At 46.2% G+C, this 16,616-nt stretch overlaps 1 protein-coding gene across 4 annotated transcripts in view; it reads left to right on the top strand.

Moving 5' to 3' along the window:
* Positions 1-16,616, top strand: part of DOCK6 (dedicator of cytokinesis 6) — a 101,862-nt gene that overhangs the window by 51,754 nt on the left and 33,492 nt on the right. For 2 of the 4 annotated variants that reach the window (XM_081844721.1, XM_081844718.1), the window contains exons 23-35: positions 359-463; positions 3,188-3,277; positions 4,830-4,925; positions 5,626-5,766; positions 6,711-6,824; positions 8,103-8,273; positions 9,724-9,863; positions 9,954-10,123; positions 12,225-12,376; positions 13,238-13,420; positions 14,517-14,643; positions 14,897-14,981; positions 16,428-16,524. In XM_081844721.1, the coding sequence (XP_081700847.1) occupies positions 359-463; positions 3,188-3,277; positions 4,830-4,925; positions 5,626-5,766; positions 6,711-6,824; positions 8,103-8,273; positions 9,724-9,863; positions 9,954-10,123; positions 12,225-12,376; positions 13,238-13,420; positions 14,517-14,643; positions 14,897-14,981; positions 16,428-16,524 (1,671 nt within the window). The remainder of the gene's footprint in view (positions 1-358; positions 464-3,187; positions 3,278-4,829; positions 4,926-5,625; positions 5,767-6,710; positions 6,825-8,102; positions 8,274-9,723; positions 9,864-9,953; positions 10,124-12,224; positions 12,377-13,237; positions 13,421-14,516; positions 14,644-14,896; positions 14,982-16,427; positions 16,525-16,616) is intronic. The other 2 variants (XM_081844719.1, XM_081844720.1) reach the window with 2 other exon arrangements.

Genomic DNA, 16,616 nt, shown 5'->3' on the forward strand with positions numbered 1-16,616 from the left:
CCAGGAATAGACCCTTACAGGTGATTCATGCCATGTCCTCTCCTATTATTTGTCCTGCTTCCCTGTCTTCCCTACAAACTGGTGCCCCACTCAGGTGCATTCTGTGACCATAAAATGTATGGCACACAACTCTCCAAGTCAATGGTCTTTGTGGCAATGGAAAACCTGGGCTTCTAATGCATTATGATGCTTTGTGTGTGTTCCTTTTGGTCACTTGCATGGAAATTGCAGGCCCTGGTTTAGCTAAGGCTCCTCCTCCTTCTCTGCGATCACAGCAGCAATGGTTGTGGCTCTTTACCCTTGGTTTCTTGGTTCTGATTGTTTTTCCTTTCCTGCTCTTCTCTTGCACGCTACCTAGGGGATTGACCGCTCTCACTCCTGGGTCAACTCAGCATATGCCCCCGGAGGCCCAAAGTCTGTGCTTCGTAGGAATCATCCGAACTCCAGCATGGATCTGAAGCAGGTGCCTTTGCCTTTCCCCTCCCCTCTCCCTGGTGCTCCAACCCCTTGCTCCTCTCCTTGACTTGCTCACCAGAGTATGCCTGCCATTAATGCCTGCCTTGGGGTAAAGAGTAATGTTTTCCCAGAAGGCTCGAGTTGGGGGGGCTGTTGAGCCCCACAACAGGCATCAGGGGACATGTTTTTCATGAAAAAATGGAAATGAAAGCTGCCTTCTTGGACTGACCTTTGAAATTTCATCTGCTTCTCCTTTGCCACTCCAAAAGAATGGCATTACAGTCAAACCTCGGCTCCCGAACGCCTCTGTTTTGGAACATTTCGGCTCCCGAATGCCGAAAACACGGAAGTAAATGTTCCAGTTTTCAAACGTTTTTCGGAAGTCGAACATCCACCACGGCTTCTGCTTGAGTTCAGGAAGCTCTTGCAGCCAATCAGAAGCCACGCCTCGGTTGTCGAACATTTTGGAAGCCGAATGGGCTTCCGGAACGGATTATGTTTGATGACTGAGGTTTGACTGTATTATTTGTGCCTTTTTGTGACAAAACCCACCTCCAGCTCTCTGTCTCTCAGTCCCCATGGCAGCCATTTTGTGCTGGTTCCCACGACACTGTGATCGAAATAGGAGTACTGGCACTTCATTTTCTACTCCAAAGCGCTGATTGTTATTAATTGTTATTTATTCTGTTTATATTCCACCCTTCCTCCCAAAAGAGCCCAAGGCAGCCTTAGGTTTTAGAGGTGTAGTCGCAGCATTATGAGGTTGCACTGCCTCACATGGGAAGCATAGTTTTGATATCGGTAGCCTTCCGTCATCTGAGGTTTGGTAATGTCAGGGGAGGGGTTTGTTTGCAAAGGTCTGTGCAAGGTTTTATTTATTTTCCTCACGCAACTGACCCTTTTGTGCTTGCTGAAAGCAGTTTGGAAGAGCATTTGAAAGCAGCGCAGACATAATGCTGTCTGACACCCAGGGTGCAGTTAGGAGCCTGGGCAGCACCTCACCTCCTCTACTTCTTCCTGGGTTAGGGCTGTCGTGAAATCTCCTTTATGGATTATTTTATAAATGCCACCTGCATTCTCTTCAGGCTTCGGTTTCCCTTCCACAATGGATCACAGTTGGCAGGATTCTTGGCACTTGGCACTTGGTAACCCTGCCTGGAAGGCAGAAGGGGCAGAGGAAGATGGCAGGTGGATTGCGCAAGCAGAGGAACGACTGGCTTGGTTTGCAGGTCTAATTTGGGCCAAAGCAGCGACTAAACTATTGACGCAGGAACTGCTGCTTGCCAGGGGTCACACTTCAAAGCGCACTGGGGAAGGGGGAGGGGGAGGAGCCGTTGTGGTGAAGTGCAGAGATTGTGGAAGTTGGACTAAGGGGATTTCAGTTAAAAAAACACCCTGTCAGCAATTATAAAGTTTCCAGGATATCCTTGAACCAGTCTCCACCTCACAACCTAACGTGCCGCAGGATGATGCATGAGAATGAATAGGGGTTAACCCCATGTATGCTGCCAGGAGATCCCTGAAGAAAGACAGAAGCAAAAATGTGATAGATAATTTTGTTAAGTGTCTTTGTTTTAAGGAAACAGTAGCGTGGATTATTTTCTCCCTGGCATATGTGAGGTTCAAAGTTTCCAAGGTTCTCTCTGCAACCATATAATACCCACATTCCAAAGTCCTCCTGCACAGTGAAATTAGGCAGTTTCTTGGCTTGCACAGCTGCTTCCTTCACCATGCACAGCAAACATATGGCCAGTATTATGCTTCTCTGTGAAATTGTTAATGTGCGCTGGACGTCGGACATTCCTGCTACATGGGAAAGATGCGTCTCCCCCACCTATCCTATTCTACCCTACCCTACTCTACCCTTGGTGGGCAGTGAATATTATTGGGAAGAAGCCATAACTTGTACGATTTGATGTAGCATTCTCAGTACAGGGTGTGTTAGGTACAGTGGTGCCTTGGTTTGCAACCATTTTGGATTACAACCACGTCAAACCCTGAAGTGTGTGTCCCTTTTTTTGGATTACAACTGGTTTGGATTTTTTTTTTTTTTTTTTTTTTTGAGGCCCCATTGATGAAATCACGCCTTGGGTTTCAACCTGTTTTGGTTTACAACCGGACCTCCGGAACGGATTATGGTTGTAAAGCAAGGTATCACTGTATTTTCCTTATCAGAGCTCTCTAAATTGGGCAATTGTCTTTCACTCTGCAACAGTGCCATCTAATGGCAGCTTTGTGGACTGCAGGTAGTGGACTGCCTAACTGCTGATAGTTACACTTGCTTAAAAAAAAAAGAGAGGCAGGCAGGAGTGGAGGCCTGGGTCTTTACCTAAAAGCACACCACGGACCCTCCTGCTCTTCCTGTGTGCAACAAGTACTCATCCTGTCAGGGCAACAGGTTGATTACACTTGGTGTTTATTATTGAACATGCTCCCCCCTTGTGTGTGGGACGTAGTCCTGTTTGTTAACTGAGTTGCATATAAGCATTGGTTTGGCCTACCTGATCTAGGTTGAGCAGCCCTGAGTTTGGTGACCTTCCAAATCCATTCTAGACTCCTGCTTCCTTCCAAATTATGGTTTGCTTTCAAATTCTGAGCTCCTTCCTCTCATTAAGGAAGCCGGGCCCTTTTTCTGCAAACCATCACCTCGCTCCTCCTTCCATCCTGAGTAATACCTCTTCACCACCACTGTGTCCTCTTCTTTTCTCTCTTGCTTCTGCTCATCTCACAGGCTGCGGAGCGAGCACCTAATCGTATCTCCTCCTATCTTGAGAACTCCACTTTTCCTCCGGCCACCCCGATGAGATCAACAACCAAAAAGGTAGAGAGAGCCTGGGAAGCACCCCAGAAATGTCGCCCTGGAAGACAAACATAAGACTAGGATCCTATGCAGCCTTGGGAGTAAGTTGCATGGATTTAAGTGGAACTTCCTTCCAAGTAGACATGCATCGAATCCACCTAGCATAAGCAGTGCTTTCTTTTTTTCTAAAAAAATGTTTAGGGGTACTCTCATTTTCCTACTCATATTGAAATACTGCCCCTCAGTGAGGCCAAACTTAGATTCGCAAAATGTTTAGGGTATGCATCCCCCCAGAAAAAAAGCACTGAGTATAAGTATTTGGTTTAGAAGCAAATGGCGCTGGTTGTTGTGAATGTGTAATAATGTTTTGTGCTCTGAATAGGCAACAGAAGTGCAGGCAGCTCTGCAATGTGGCATTGCCTTGGGTAAGCCCTTTGGGTGGAGATCATGTATCTGTGGTTGGTTTCTGCCATGAAGAAATTCAGGCCCTGCTGATTTGGGGAACCAAACCAATTAAGTCATGATAAAAATCCCACCCTCCTCTGAATGCTATTCCGCTTGCTCTCATACTTCCATTTCTACTTTCTTTCCTTCAGTGTTATTTGCCATCTTTTTGGCTTTGAGTCTTCTATTCATAATACACAACTCACCTGAACCTTCCTCCCACATCTATGGGAGACATTCAATGTGTCTGCCAGGAATAAACATGTAGACTTCTTGCTTTTAGGCAGTCCTAGATGGGAGCTGCTCCTGGCTGGAGCTCATTGGGAGGGAGGACAAGTTGAGACTCTTGGCTACTTCAGCTTTTGTTATTTCACTGATAACATATTTAACATTATATGGATTTTAAAAAACCCCAACCTAGGGGAAGGAAGTGGGTCTGGGTTGTCGAGTTCTGAATACAGATTGGTCCGGAGTCCAGACTGTGCTGTTGTATCCAGATAATAGTGCTTTGAGAACTACAAGGGATAGTTGGGTGCTGATAACTCTGTTTAGACACGAGAGCAGTTTTGTGTGTGCCCCCCTCATTCCCATTCTGCATCCAGGAAGCCTGGAGTGAAAACACAACCAGTCGCTAAATGGCTGTGTTTATAGCATGTATGCTACAAGGCTTCTGACTCCTTGGCCACTGACTCAGATGAGGCAGTGATCTAAGTGAGATGAGTTGGGTGGGTGTCAGTTACACCAAGAAGCATCCATCTGTGTAAATTGACTGGGGAACGAATGACTCCCCAGAAATCTCATTAGGGATCTGTGGTTTTTCAGACTAGGCCTGTATTCCAAAACCTGGCCCGTTTCCTAGTCTTTGTCAGTCATTGTTTTTCTAACCTAACAGCATCTTCTGAAGATCTGTGACTTTTTTTTGACAGGCAATCAATCAGATTTTGAATTGAAGGATAGGGTGTACAGATGAGGGCTGTATTTTTTACTCCCTCTCTCTTTCCCTTGTTTGAAAGCAGCTGGTAGCTCCAGAAGCACCAGCCTGTGACTCTGTACTCAGTCCTGCAATGGTTGACCTGAATTTCTGCAAGGGGCATGCTGAGTGTTTCCTCTCCTTGTGAATCTCTTTTAGCTGCTTCATGAAGAACTGGCCCTGCAGTGGGTAGTGAGCACCAGTTCCGTGCGGGAAGCTGCCTTGCATCAAGCCTGGTTCTTCTTCCAGTTGATGGTATGCCCCTTGCTGCTGATCTCCCTAAACAAATTGTTGGCCTTCTGGCCAGGAGCATCCATGATCTGGCTTTATGTGTTGCCTTATGTAGACTGTCCCTTTGCTGTCCAGCTTCCAAATTTCTGCTTTGCACAGTGTCACTACAGAAAGTTATGAGAGAACTGAGTTGTCCCTCAAGGTGTATCCTAGATCAGCCTTTGAAAAAAAACAACCAACCACCTTCCCTAAAATATTAAGCAATGAAAAGAACTGATGTGCAGTTCTACAAGGTGCTCTGTTGAAAGCACCACACCTAGGTCCAAATTTCATCATTTTGTATTTGGAAGTCGAGGAAGGTTTCCGAAAGGAACAGAATTATGAGTGGCTCAGTCGCTCTGTGATAATCCCAGTGGCAGACTTCTCAGATTTAAAGTGAAATTCTTTTCTGCATGTCTTATTTTGCCAGTTCTTTTTTGGATATTTAACCTCTCTTCAGTCAGGCCAGCAGCTTTGGCACTGTAGTTTAAGCAGCATAACTGATTTTCAGCTGCTCACATGCAGATAGTCCCAAGTAGAGTGTACTGTTCTAAGAGAGGATTTGCCCAACCACGGTCAGCCGTACAGGTCAGCTCAGTCTAAATTGGAATTCCCAAAGGGGTTGGAATAATTGGGCAGTGGCTGCTGATCCAGGAGGATGAAACACCCTTGATGCTTTTCTTAGGTGAAGAGCATGGCACACCATCTGTTCTTGTGTGACAAGCTGGAGGCACCTCGCAAGCTGCGTTTCCCTGGCCGTTTCGTGGATGACATCTCAGCCCTAGTGTGCACCGTTAGTGCCGAAATCGCCAGCCGTTGCCAGAAGGTTTGTGCAAGGTTTCTTTCGTTTGCCTGCCTCTCCATCCATTCCTTCAGAGTTTCCTATCCGCATCACTCCACAAACACGCCAAGCGACTTAATTCATGTTTGCATGTTTTAAACCTTGACCTGCATTAGAGTGCAAACTTTAAAAAGTGTAATGTTGGGAGCAACAAGGTACAGGTTTCTCTACTTTCCCATATTCTTCCTCCTAAACTACAGGTGTAAATAAATAAAACCCAAGCTTTACATTTTCATTTAACTCCTAGGATCTCTCAAGTGACAAAACACATAATGGATATGGAATTTCCTTCACTGAATGCCCTAGAATATATTGTTGTGACCCACTTTTCATGTAAAATGTGATTTAAAAAAAACAACCAAAGCAGACTATCTCTATAAAATAGTATCCTTGCTAGATTGCTAGATTAAAACATTAATGGTGGGGATATAGCAGCCCTTAATAACATAGGTAGATACATGCAGCAAGTCTTACCCACCTTCTTTATAAATGTGCATCCATTCATGCATATATATTACATTTGAGTAACTTAAGCTGTATTAACACCCCCGCAACCCCCCCCCCCGCAGACTACAATTTTTTAAAGTTGGTTTTAAAAAAGAAATGGTTTATGTGATTATATAACACCACAAAAACCCCCCAAAGAATGCTAGTTGTTCTTGATCTCCCTTTAAAATTCACAACTGGAGCAAAATGGAAACCTTTTTGTATGATCTGCTGAGAACTTCTATACGAACCTCATTGAGATGTGTAGGAATTCTGTAAGATATCTGCCCCATTTTGATTCTGTGCTAGCAGTTTGCACTCGCTCACATGGTCTTAATCCCCTCTCCCACTTGCTCATTTTCTGACCCTCCATTCGGGGTTGCCAGAGCCCCACGGAATCCCCTTCAATTGCCACCTCACATACTTCTGTGCTTCTTCCGCAGGATATTGAGCTGGTGGAACGTCTCAACAGCAGCCTGGCCTTTTTCCTCAATGACCTACTATCCCTCATGGATCGCGGCTTTGTCTTCAACCTCCTGCGTTCTTATTACAAGCAGGTAACAAGAGGAACCCAGTGGTTCTCTTTTCCCAGGCTGCTAATTTTACCTCCTGGAAGAGGGCACAATAACTAGGAGAGAGGGCAAGAGTTTTATTTAGATAGGTGGCTGCGGAAAACTTTCTGTACGTGCAGAACTCAGATCCAGTGTGTTGGAGTGTTGGACTAGGACCTGAGAGACCAGGGTTCAAATCCCTGCTCAGCCATGAAGATCATAGGGTGGCCTTGGGCCAGCCACAGGTCTACTTTGTAGGGTAGTTGTGAAGATAAAATGGGGAAGAAGAAAAGCAGGTATGCCACCTTGAGCTCTTTGGAGGAAAGGTGGGGTATGAATGCAAATAAATACATAAGTAATTGGTTAAAAGGGACGCAGGTGGCGCTGTGGGTTAAACCACAGAGCCTAGGACTTGCCAATCAGAAGGTTGGCGGTTCGAATCCCCATGACGGGGTGAGCTCCCGTTGCTCGGTCCCTGCTCCTGCCGACCTAGCAGTTCAAAAACACGTCAAAGTGCAAGTAGATAAATAGGTACCGCTCTGACGGGAAGGTAAACGGTGTTTCCGTGCGCTGCTCTGGTTTGCCAGAAGCAGCTTAGTCATGCTGGCCACATGACCCGGAAGCTGTACGCCGGCTCCCTCAGCCAGTAAAGTGAGATGAGCGCCGCAACTCCAGAGTCGGTCACGACTGGACCTAATGGTCAGGGGTTCCTTTACCTTTAATTGGTTAAAGCTTGAACCCTCACTCAGTTGTAATCAGGGCTTTGATGTTAGACTGGACACTGGGGAAGGAGATGGTGACTCTGGGTGGCCTCTGCTAGAGGCTGGAGGGTTCACAATGCTGTACCAAGCCTACAAGGGATGCCACTGGCGCTGTGGTCTAAACCACTGAGCCTCTTGCATATGCTGATTGGAAGGTTGGTGGTTCGAATCCCTGTGATGGAGTGAGCTCCCGTTGCTCTGTCACAGCTCCTGCCAACCTAGCAGTTCAAAAGCATGCCAGTGCAAGTAGATAAATAGGTACCGCTACGGCGGGAAGGTAAACGGCATTTCCGTCCACGCTGGCTTCTGTTACGGTGTCCCGTTGCACCGGAATCAGTTTAGTCATGCTGGCCACATGACCCAGCAAGCTGTCTGTGGACAAACGTCGGCTCCCTTGGCCTGAAATCTAAATGAATGCCACAACCCCATAGTCGCCTTGGACTGGACTTAACCATCCAGGGGTCCTTTACCTTTTTTTACCTTTACCAAGCCCACAACAGCTACCTTCCTTCCTCCTCTCCAGATCAATAACAGGCTGCTGACCACCCAGAACCCCAATGCCCTCATTGCTCTGAGGATGGACTTCATCCGTATCATCTGCAGCCATGAGCACTACGTCACTCTGAACCTGCCCTGCAGTGGCCTCTCCCCACCTGCTTCCCCCTCCCCCTCCGTTTCTTCAGCAACCTCCCAGGTAAGCAGCCCAGCGTAGTGGAAGGGAACGTGAGAAGAGGATGCTCTTGGTGGATCAGAGTCAGAGCATGACTCCATCCAGTCCCACCAGCCTGCCTTGAACAACCCTGAGCCAGGTGCCTCCGCAAGCGCACCAGCCGGGCACGAAGGCAGCAGCTGCCCTGTTGCCCGCAGCCTCTGCTATCCTGAACAGCTAATGGATGCCCTCTCTGTGAAATAGTCTGATCCCTTTTAGAGCTGCCTTAAGCAAGTGGCCAGGTAGCAGATACCACTGGGAATTGGAGTAGGGCTGTGTGTTGGGGTGATGACTACTGGCTCAAAGAAGGTTTGCCGAAGAAGTAGGCTTCCAGGAAAGACTTGAAAGAGACAGAAAGTTTTTACTGGTAGCGAGAGGAATCAGCATGTTGAAAAACCAAGAGGCAAACGGCAGCATTGGAGGGACAGAAAAGAAATTGGGAGCATTGCCATGGATGGCACAATCAGTGAGACCAAGTGGTGACTGGGCAGGAGATGTGAGCTGACTCTCCCTGGGGAGGTCAGTCCCCTTCCCCCATGGCTGAAAGGGGCAGCATTGTCATGAAACACTGCAGAGGATTGATTCCCTGCCCCTTAATTCTCCCTGCTTCCCTTGCTCCTGCAGAGCTATATATCACTGTGGCGATCACACAGGGTCCCCGGACGTTTAAGTCTATTGATCCCTGTGCCACCACTGTGATCGCTTCCCTGCTGCCACCAACCAGTTACTCTCTGATAAAACACTGAGTCCAGTCAGTTGTTAAAAGTGAACCACAAAAAAAACAAGTTTATTTTACAAACATGAACAAGTTTATGGTTTCTCCGATAATATTCCTGTCAGTATCTTAACTTTAGTTTCTTTACCGGCCTATACCTTCCTAATACCTTCTGACTGATTATCTCAACTGTTTGACTGGCTCCTCTTAACAAATTCTCTCACTCTCTCACACCAGACTAGCCCAACCCACAGACTTATCTTCCCTCTCTCGTCTAACTCCAGACTGTCTTCTCAACCACTCTAACCCTAACTCTTCTTAACAAATTCTCTCTGTGATGAAACCTTATACACAGTTAACTCTGTCCCTTGGGTTCCCATTGGTTAGTCATTTTACAATTAGTTAACCCTTTCCCTATGAACCCAGTATGATGTCACACACATAGGAGGGCAAACGCCACAATCACCTTTCGTAGTTGACACTTGTGGAACTTTTCCTTTCTTTTCCTTGCCCCCTCCCCTCCCTTTTAAAGAAGTAGTTCACGAAAGCAACAACTGAGAGAGACTGGCTCATTCGAAAGGCTACCAATAAATGATGGCAACTGAGATGTGAAGCTTGGATGCTGTTCTTTTCCATGCAATGATAAGGAAAGGAACTGTTCGCGACACGCTGGCTGGGGTCAGCTCTGCTTACTTTCTCATGGCCTTTCCCCTTTCCTAGGGCTCAGCCTTCTCCAGCCACACACAGGACCAACGAGTGGCCAGCATGTTTGAGCTGTCGGTGGCCTTTCGGCAGCAGCACTTCCTGGCAGGGCTGGTGCTGATGGAGCTGGCTCTCATCCTGGAGCCAGATGCAGAGGGGTAAGTGCAGTCCTTTGGGATGGTTCCCTGATGCCCTTGTAGCCAGAGCCCTTTCTGACATCCCTGCTCTCTTCCCTTCCCTTGCCTCAGAGCCTTCTTCTTGCACAAGAAGGCAATCAACACTCTTCACAACCTGCTGTGCAGCCACGACTCAGACCCTCGCTACATGGACCGTTCGGTACGGGAGCACGTGGCTCAGCTGTACTTGCCTCTGATTGGCATCGTCATGGATGCCCTGCCCCAGCTCTACGACTTCACAGGTGAGGCCAGGGGGCCCTTCTGGAGGCAGGGAGGAGGGTGGTAATGGATGGAGGTACCGATGTGTGCAGATTCCTAGCCGGTTTTCAGAAACGACAGCCTCTCCCCAACCTTCCTTGCTGCCGGCAAGCCTGCTGACTTCAGTTTTGTTCTGCATACTTGGAATAGAGCCAGTTAAGCAGAGGGCTTGGGTGGCCATGGCATCAATCCCAGTTGTGTCAAACTCACTGACTGTAGCTGCTGCCCTCCCAGGCGAGCGAGGAGAATCCAGCTGTCCAGCATATGAGTTTTGCTAGCTGAGGTTTGATATGGTGGTCATTCTGTGAAGCCATACCAAGCTGACTTTTTAAAAAATGCTTTGCTGTTCTGCATTTGGTCAATACTTTGGCCTTGTTATTAAAACCAGGTTCTCTCTTTCTTTTATATTGTTTTTAGTATCACTGAGGATCCCTCTGGCTAGGTCTTGTCACACCCGCCATTAAAACTGTTTGTTCCGTCTCCTTATCTAAGGTTTCTCCAAAAATAATCACACTCTTGGTGAGAGGTGCAAATGGTGACATCTCTTTGTATCTGAAAATTCAATCAAAGAGATTTCCACTTACATCTGATGCCATTTGATTCCTATGTGTAGTTTATGAAAGCAAATTAGCTTTCTGTCTAGCTCTGAAATTATAAATTCTGAGCAACTTGCTGCATTCATTCTTTCTAATATCAAAGTCAATGAAGTAGCTATTCTCTGGTTAACAGGATACAAAGGATATGTTCCAAATACAATGCCTTTTAATGTGTTATGATTTGACACCCAGCTATAAGACTAGAAGAAGAGAAAAATATTTCTTTGCTGTCTGTTTTTTCCTAGTTAATTCCTTTTGTACTCTGTCCTTTAATTCCTAACTAGAACATCCTTAGCCAGTTTCCCCATCATCAGTTCAGCACACACTTAGTGAACAACACAAAAGCAAAAATCTAAAGCCTGTCAGTTGAGCAAATGCAATTTAAGTGAGCTTAAGAGTGGCACTTAAGAAGAGAGAACCAGTCTTTGAATATTCAGAAACATGTCAGTCTCACAGCTCAGGAAATCCTGGAAAACAGCCACAATTTGAATGGTGATTTGTGGCTTGGTTATGTGTCATAGCTTCCCATGTTGTTTCTCATTTGTTTTGGGGAAACGTACAACATTTGAAGCAAAGTCAGAGCCACAAAGGAAGTCTCAAGTCATGCAGATTTAAAGACTGCATGGTATAGTATAGAGAAGCTAATGAAAGGGAAAACAAGGAAGTTGTGAAGGAACAAAAGAAAAGAAAGCCAGAGGAAGAGTCTGGGATTAAAGTCTGGTGCTTATAATAGAATCCAGAGCTATAAGCACGGAATCTCACAGCCTGACACTTGGAACTGACTTGATAAGCTACCCAGGACTGTGTGAACTCGGTCCTAGAACAGCCTTCCATATCTGTGGATCTCGAGAAGTTGTTGGACCACAACTCCCATTAGCCTGAGCTGTTCTGGCCCAGTGGTCAAGGATAGTGGTGGGAGTCCAACAAAATCTGGAAGGCACTAGGCTGAGAGAGACTGCCCCAGAGCTTATATAAGGGGAAAGAAGTGTGGTTTTATTTACCCCAATAATTTGCAGGTAGCTTGAGGCCCCTGGAATGGCCAAGTATACACTGCTAGGAGTCTGGCCCTTCTTCATTTTAGTGGTCAGCATTGCAGAAGTTCTTGCCTGCAGGGGTGGTTCATGGCCCCAGCCTGGCCTTGGCTCTGATTTTGCCAGAAATCTCTTCAATGAAATCAGTCTGTGAAATCAACCAAACAAAAAATCTTGAAGTGACTTTCCCATCACCTTAGCTTACATTAGCTAAGGTGGGTTGCTTAGCTTCCGTTGCTTTTATTGTTCATTTTAGCTGCTTGGAATGTCTCTGAAGAGGAAAATGAGAGTCAAAACCTTATTAAGGAACATTTGTGCAAATTAGCTGTCCATACACACACACACACACACACACACACAGTATCAGTATCCAAAGTTATTGACTGGGTGGTGGTGGCGGCTGGGCTATCTTCTCTTCCCTTATTGGCCCTTATTGGGCAATTAATTCAACTTTACAGAGAACCTCAGCCAGCGAGGGCGGCTGGCCTCTGTGACGGTTGAGGACGGCGATGGGGATGGCAGCACCATTAGCCAGTCAGTTGCCATGGCCATTGCTGGCTCTCCCTTGCCCCACGCTCATCGGTCCACTGTCTTCCAAATGCCATCAGTGGTGAGTGTACACTGTCCTCTGGGGCTAGAGAACGAAACCGAAACTTGGGTGGGGAATACTTGCACATTAGAAGGGGATGAGGGTTTGTATAGCTCTCCAAATGCTGTTGGACGCCCAACTCCCTCCCTTCAGCCCAGTGGTCAGGGGTGATGAATCCAACATCATCTGGAAGACCATAAGCTCCCTATCTCAGTGATAATGATACCTGGTATTGTACAGCCTCCTGTTTAGGCAAGAAGCCATGTCTATTAGGAACTTGTGGAATGAACTCAGGAGCATACAGGTCTCAGTCCTCAGCAGGAAAGTCCCTGTGCGTTCAGATTTGTAACATGGTTGTTCTCCAACACAATAGGAGATTTAACAGTACAAAAACTATTAGTTGATTACAGTGAGTTTTGTTTGTTTATGTGAGGGGGGCGGTTATTGGGTCAGATTAGCCTTATCAATTTGTATGCTGTTGCGAGGTTTATATTACTATCTTGTTGGGCTGTGTGTGTAATAAAGGACAGCCATTCTGGGGTGAAGGCATCCTCTTTTGTAACTATGAAAAATCATTTAATAAAAACAAATGCGCACACACACACACACACACACACACACACACCACAAGGACTTGCATGAAGCAGCCAATTTTAAAACTCCATTCAGCTACTACTTGCATTTCCTATTCCGACATAGTGAAATCATTAGGCAGTGTGGGCTCAAAACCAGAGGAAAGGAGGTCATTATGAATAGAGAGCAGCAGGGCCTTCTTCGGTGCACTGTGCCATTTAGGCACTCTTAGTGGGAAAGGGGGGAATGGGGGTCTGGGTCAAGTGAATTGTAAGAGCTGCACTGAGCTCATCTCTTGCTTGTTTGCAGCCGCCACGCCAGTATAGCATGCTGTCGGCTGAATCAAGTCGCAACCTGCTGGTGTGTCTCCTGTGGGTACTGAAGAATGCGGATGGAGCTGTGCTGCATCGCTGGCTTGCTGACCTCTCTGCTTTGCATGTGAACCGTCTCCTTGACCTGCTCTACCTCTGCGTCTCTTGCTTCGAGTATAAGGTTAGAGTCCAGGTGCTGAGAGAACCAAACGTGGCTCCCCTGATTCCCTCCTGCCCATCCTAGGACTTGGGGGGACAGAACACAGGAATCCCACCTTTAGCTGGCTGGACTCCTCACCTAGACAAACTCCTTAGTGGTTGCAGATCTCAAAGCATGCAGTCTTTGACAGAACGTGGCCAGGAAAGAGAGGAGAAGAGGCAAGAGAAATGCAGCCTCTGACTGCAATAGTCAGAGGCTTCATTTCCTTCCAAGGAGAGCCTTAGAAAACAGTGGTTCTACAACACTTTGGGTGTCTTAAGGCAAGAACAGAAAGGCTTCAGGCTCTAGGACCTCTCTGTTGTTTAATAGAACCCTGAGAGTTCATTTGTTGGAGTCTAAGGCAAAAAACATACACTTCAGTTAAAGAATTCTAAGTCCAGGAACTTGTACTGAGTACCAGAACTGAGTCAAGTTCACAGTCTTTCCGTATACAAAATGCACACCCATCTAAGTACAACCATGATCCATTTCAGCAGGGAGAGTCGTGTTGTTGTTGTTGTTAAATTGTGGGGGCATAAATCCTTGCCAATCTGCTTCATGCCACACAGAGATTGACCAGTAGATCCTGATCTACCTTCTTCCCACCCCTCCTGTAAGAATTCTTCTAACGTGGAGATTGAATAGGAAGCTAAATGTAAGAAGCCGCTAACAGTTTATAGTGACATCATTCCTATAAGATATTGTGAAGTCCAGTAGTGCAATTCAGTTCAATATAGTGCTGTTGTTGGCTATGAGCTAAAATGGGGAGTGGTGGGAACCTTGCATTTGGAGCCCCAAAATACCTCTTTGCCAGATGTGAAGTGTGGCAGCCTACCAATTCTTGCCTATTGTATTTGGTGCTGATGTGGCCCTAGCCAGAAGCATTCTCCATGGTAAAAGCTGAAGGGGCTTCACATCCCACTGCCCAGCGCCTGTTGAAATGAGCACTTGGCCACTTTCTTCAGTGAGCAACTGTCTGCCTGTTCTGTGAGTTCTGGGCCTGCCAGGTTTTGCTCCTGCAGCCAAACTCCCCCTCTTGCTTAGCAGCGAGGACTTTTAGACTCACTGCCATCCACAGGGCAAGAAGGCCTTTGAGCGCATCAACAGCCTGACCTTCAAGAAGTCTCTGGACATGAAAGCACGACTGGAGGAAGCCATCCTGGGTACTATTGGGGCACGCCAGGAGATGGTGCGACGCAGCCGAGGTGAGAATGAGAGAGGGTGGGGCTCTTTATCATGAGCTTGCTTCTGTAGCTTCTGGAAGTAAGCAGATATAAACTCTTTGGAGTACCATCTGGTGAACAAAAGGGAACCCTATTCATTCCCTTGAAGGCTCACTCTAGCTGAAGCATCTTTCAGACGTTAAGGGCTGGCTTTTGGTGACTGGAACTAGGCTTGGTGGGGAAGAGTTTCCTGATCTGTCATGGTACTCATGCCCTTCCTTCCCTTCCTACACAGAGCGGAGTCCATTTGGAAACCAAGAAAATGTTCGCTGGAGGAAGAATATTGCCCATTGGAGGCAGAATTCGGACAAGGTGGACAAGTGCGTTTGTAGGCAACTCGGGGGGGGGGGGATCAGGGGAAAGGTAGTACCTTGTTTACATGCACACATTGGACTGGTTTACCTATAATGCTTAGCGAAACCGTGGCTTAGTGCAAATGAGCAACCCTTTTATTTTTATTTTATATACTGTGATCTGTTTATGTGAACCCCCTGAGACCTTCGGGAATAATAATAATAATAATAAGAAGAAGAAGAAGAAGAAGAAGAAGAAGAAGAAGAAGAAGACGACGGTGGCTGCTTTGCTCCCCCTCCGCCCTGTTGCTGTTGCAAATGAAGCCATTATTTAGCATAGCATTAACGCTGAAATCCAGGTTCATGGTAGAAGAATGGCAGATGAAGATGATGGATTTTTCGGAGCTAGCTGACCTAACCAGAAAAGTCCGCGACCAGAAGGAGGAGGAGTATCAGGAAGAGTGGAATAAATTTAATGATTATCTAGTTAAATTTGTTAACTTAAATTAATTGAAAATAGCTTGCAGATACTTAATTGGCTTAGGATTTTATTTATATTAAGTGATGAATTAATATGTTTAATTCCATAAGGTGAAGATTTAAGGATGTTAATGTTTAAGTTAAATTTCATAAGAATTGGGATTTGGAAAACCGTTAAAAGGACATGCAATGAAATTCAACCAGAGAGAAGCGAGGAAGTCACTTAACAAAGTTAATAAGTGTAATTTTCAATAAGGCTATGATTTATGTTTGTTTGTCTTGTGTGTTTGTTTGTTTGTTTATAATATTGTGAAAACCAATAATACTTTTTTTTGGGGGGGGGAGCATTAACACTGAAATCCAGGTTCATGGTTTATCTCCTCCAGACAAACCACGAGCAGTAAGCTATAGAACAGTCCCCAGAGTGCAGGCAGTTACCCAAGAACAGAAACCAAACTTGAGCCTGAACACACAGTGACTCTCATGATGTGTGTGTGAGTTGTGTGCAGTGCCTTAATCATAAATTAGTGTGTTTGGTTTGTCGCATAGCCATGATCACATGGCATTCAGGGCATCTACTAGATTATTATTATTTTTATTTAAAAAATTAACTCAGGTTTTAGTTGTCATGATTGTGTTGGAAAACGTATAGAGAAAAAGACTGTGTGGGATAAAGATTATGAGTCCAAGAAAGAGATGTGCTTTTAGTTCCTTCTCGTTGGCTTGCCATCATCCCATATCCCAGCTTTCCCACCCTTATAGAGAAGGGGCTGCACCTGATCTTTGGCAAGAGCTAATTGCAGGAACTAGCTACCTATTTCATGGAAGCCAAATGAAGCTTTGGCTTTGCATGTCCCTAGTGTAGCTCCAACCTTTGGCAGGCCTGTACGAGCAGCACAGTGAGCAGAAAACCGGAATAACCATGCAAGCGAGGATTGGCATCTGGTGACTCTAAATGTCATAAACCCACGCCCTTTTTTGTCCCTTGCTCAGATCCAAGGAAGAGATGGAACATGAGGCTCTGGTGGATGGGAATATGGCCACAGAAGCCAACATGGTGGTGCTGGACACCCTAGAAATCATTGTGCAGGTAGGATCTGATGGAGACTGCAGCCTTGCACCCACCCGCCAGAGCAAGGCTCTGGGATTAATTTGTTCTTCCAGGGTGAAGATTGCATCTCT

The sequence above is a fragment of the Podarcis erhardii genome (assembly GCF_964252035.2).
Source record: "Podarcis erhardii genome assembly, chromosome: 17".
In the NCBI taxonomy this organism is placed as follows: Eukaryota; Metazoa; Chordata; class Lepidosauria; order Squamata; family Lacertidae; genus Podarcis; species Podarcis erhardii.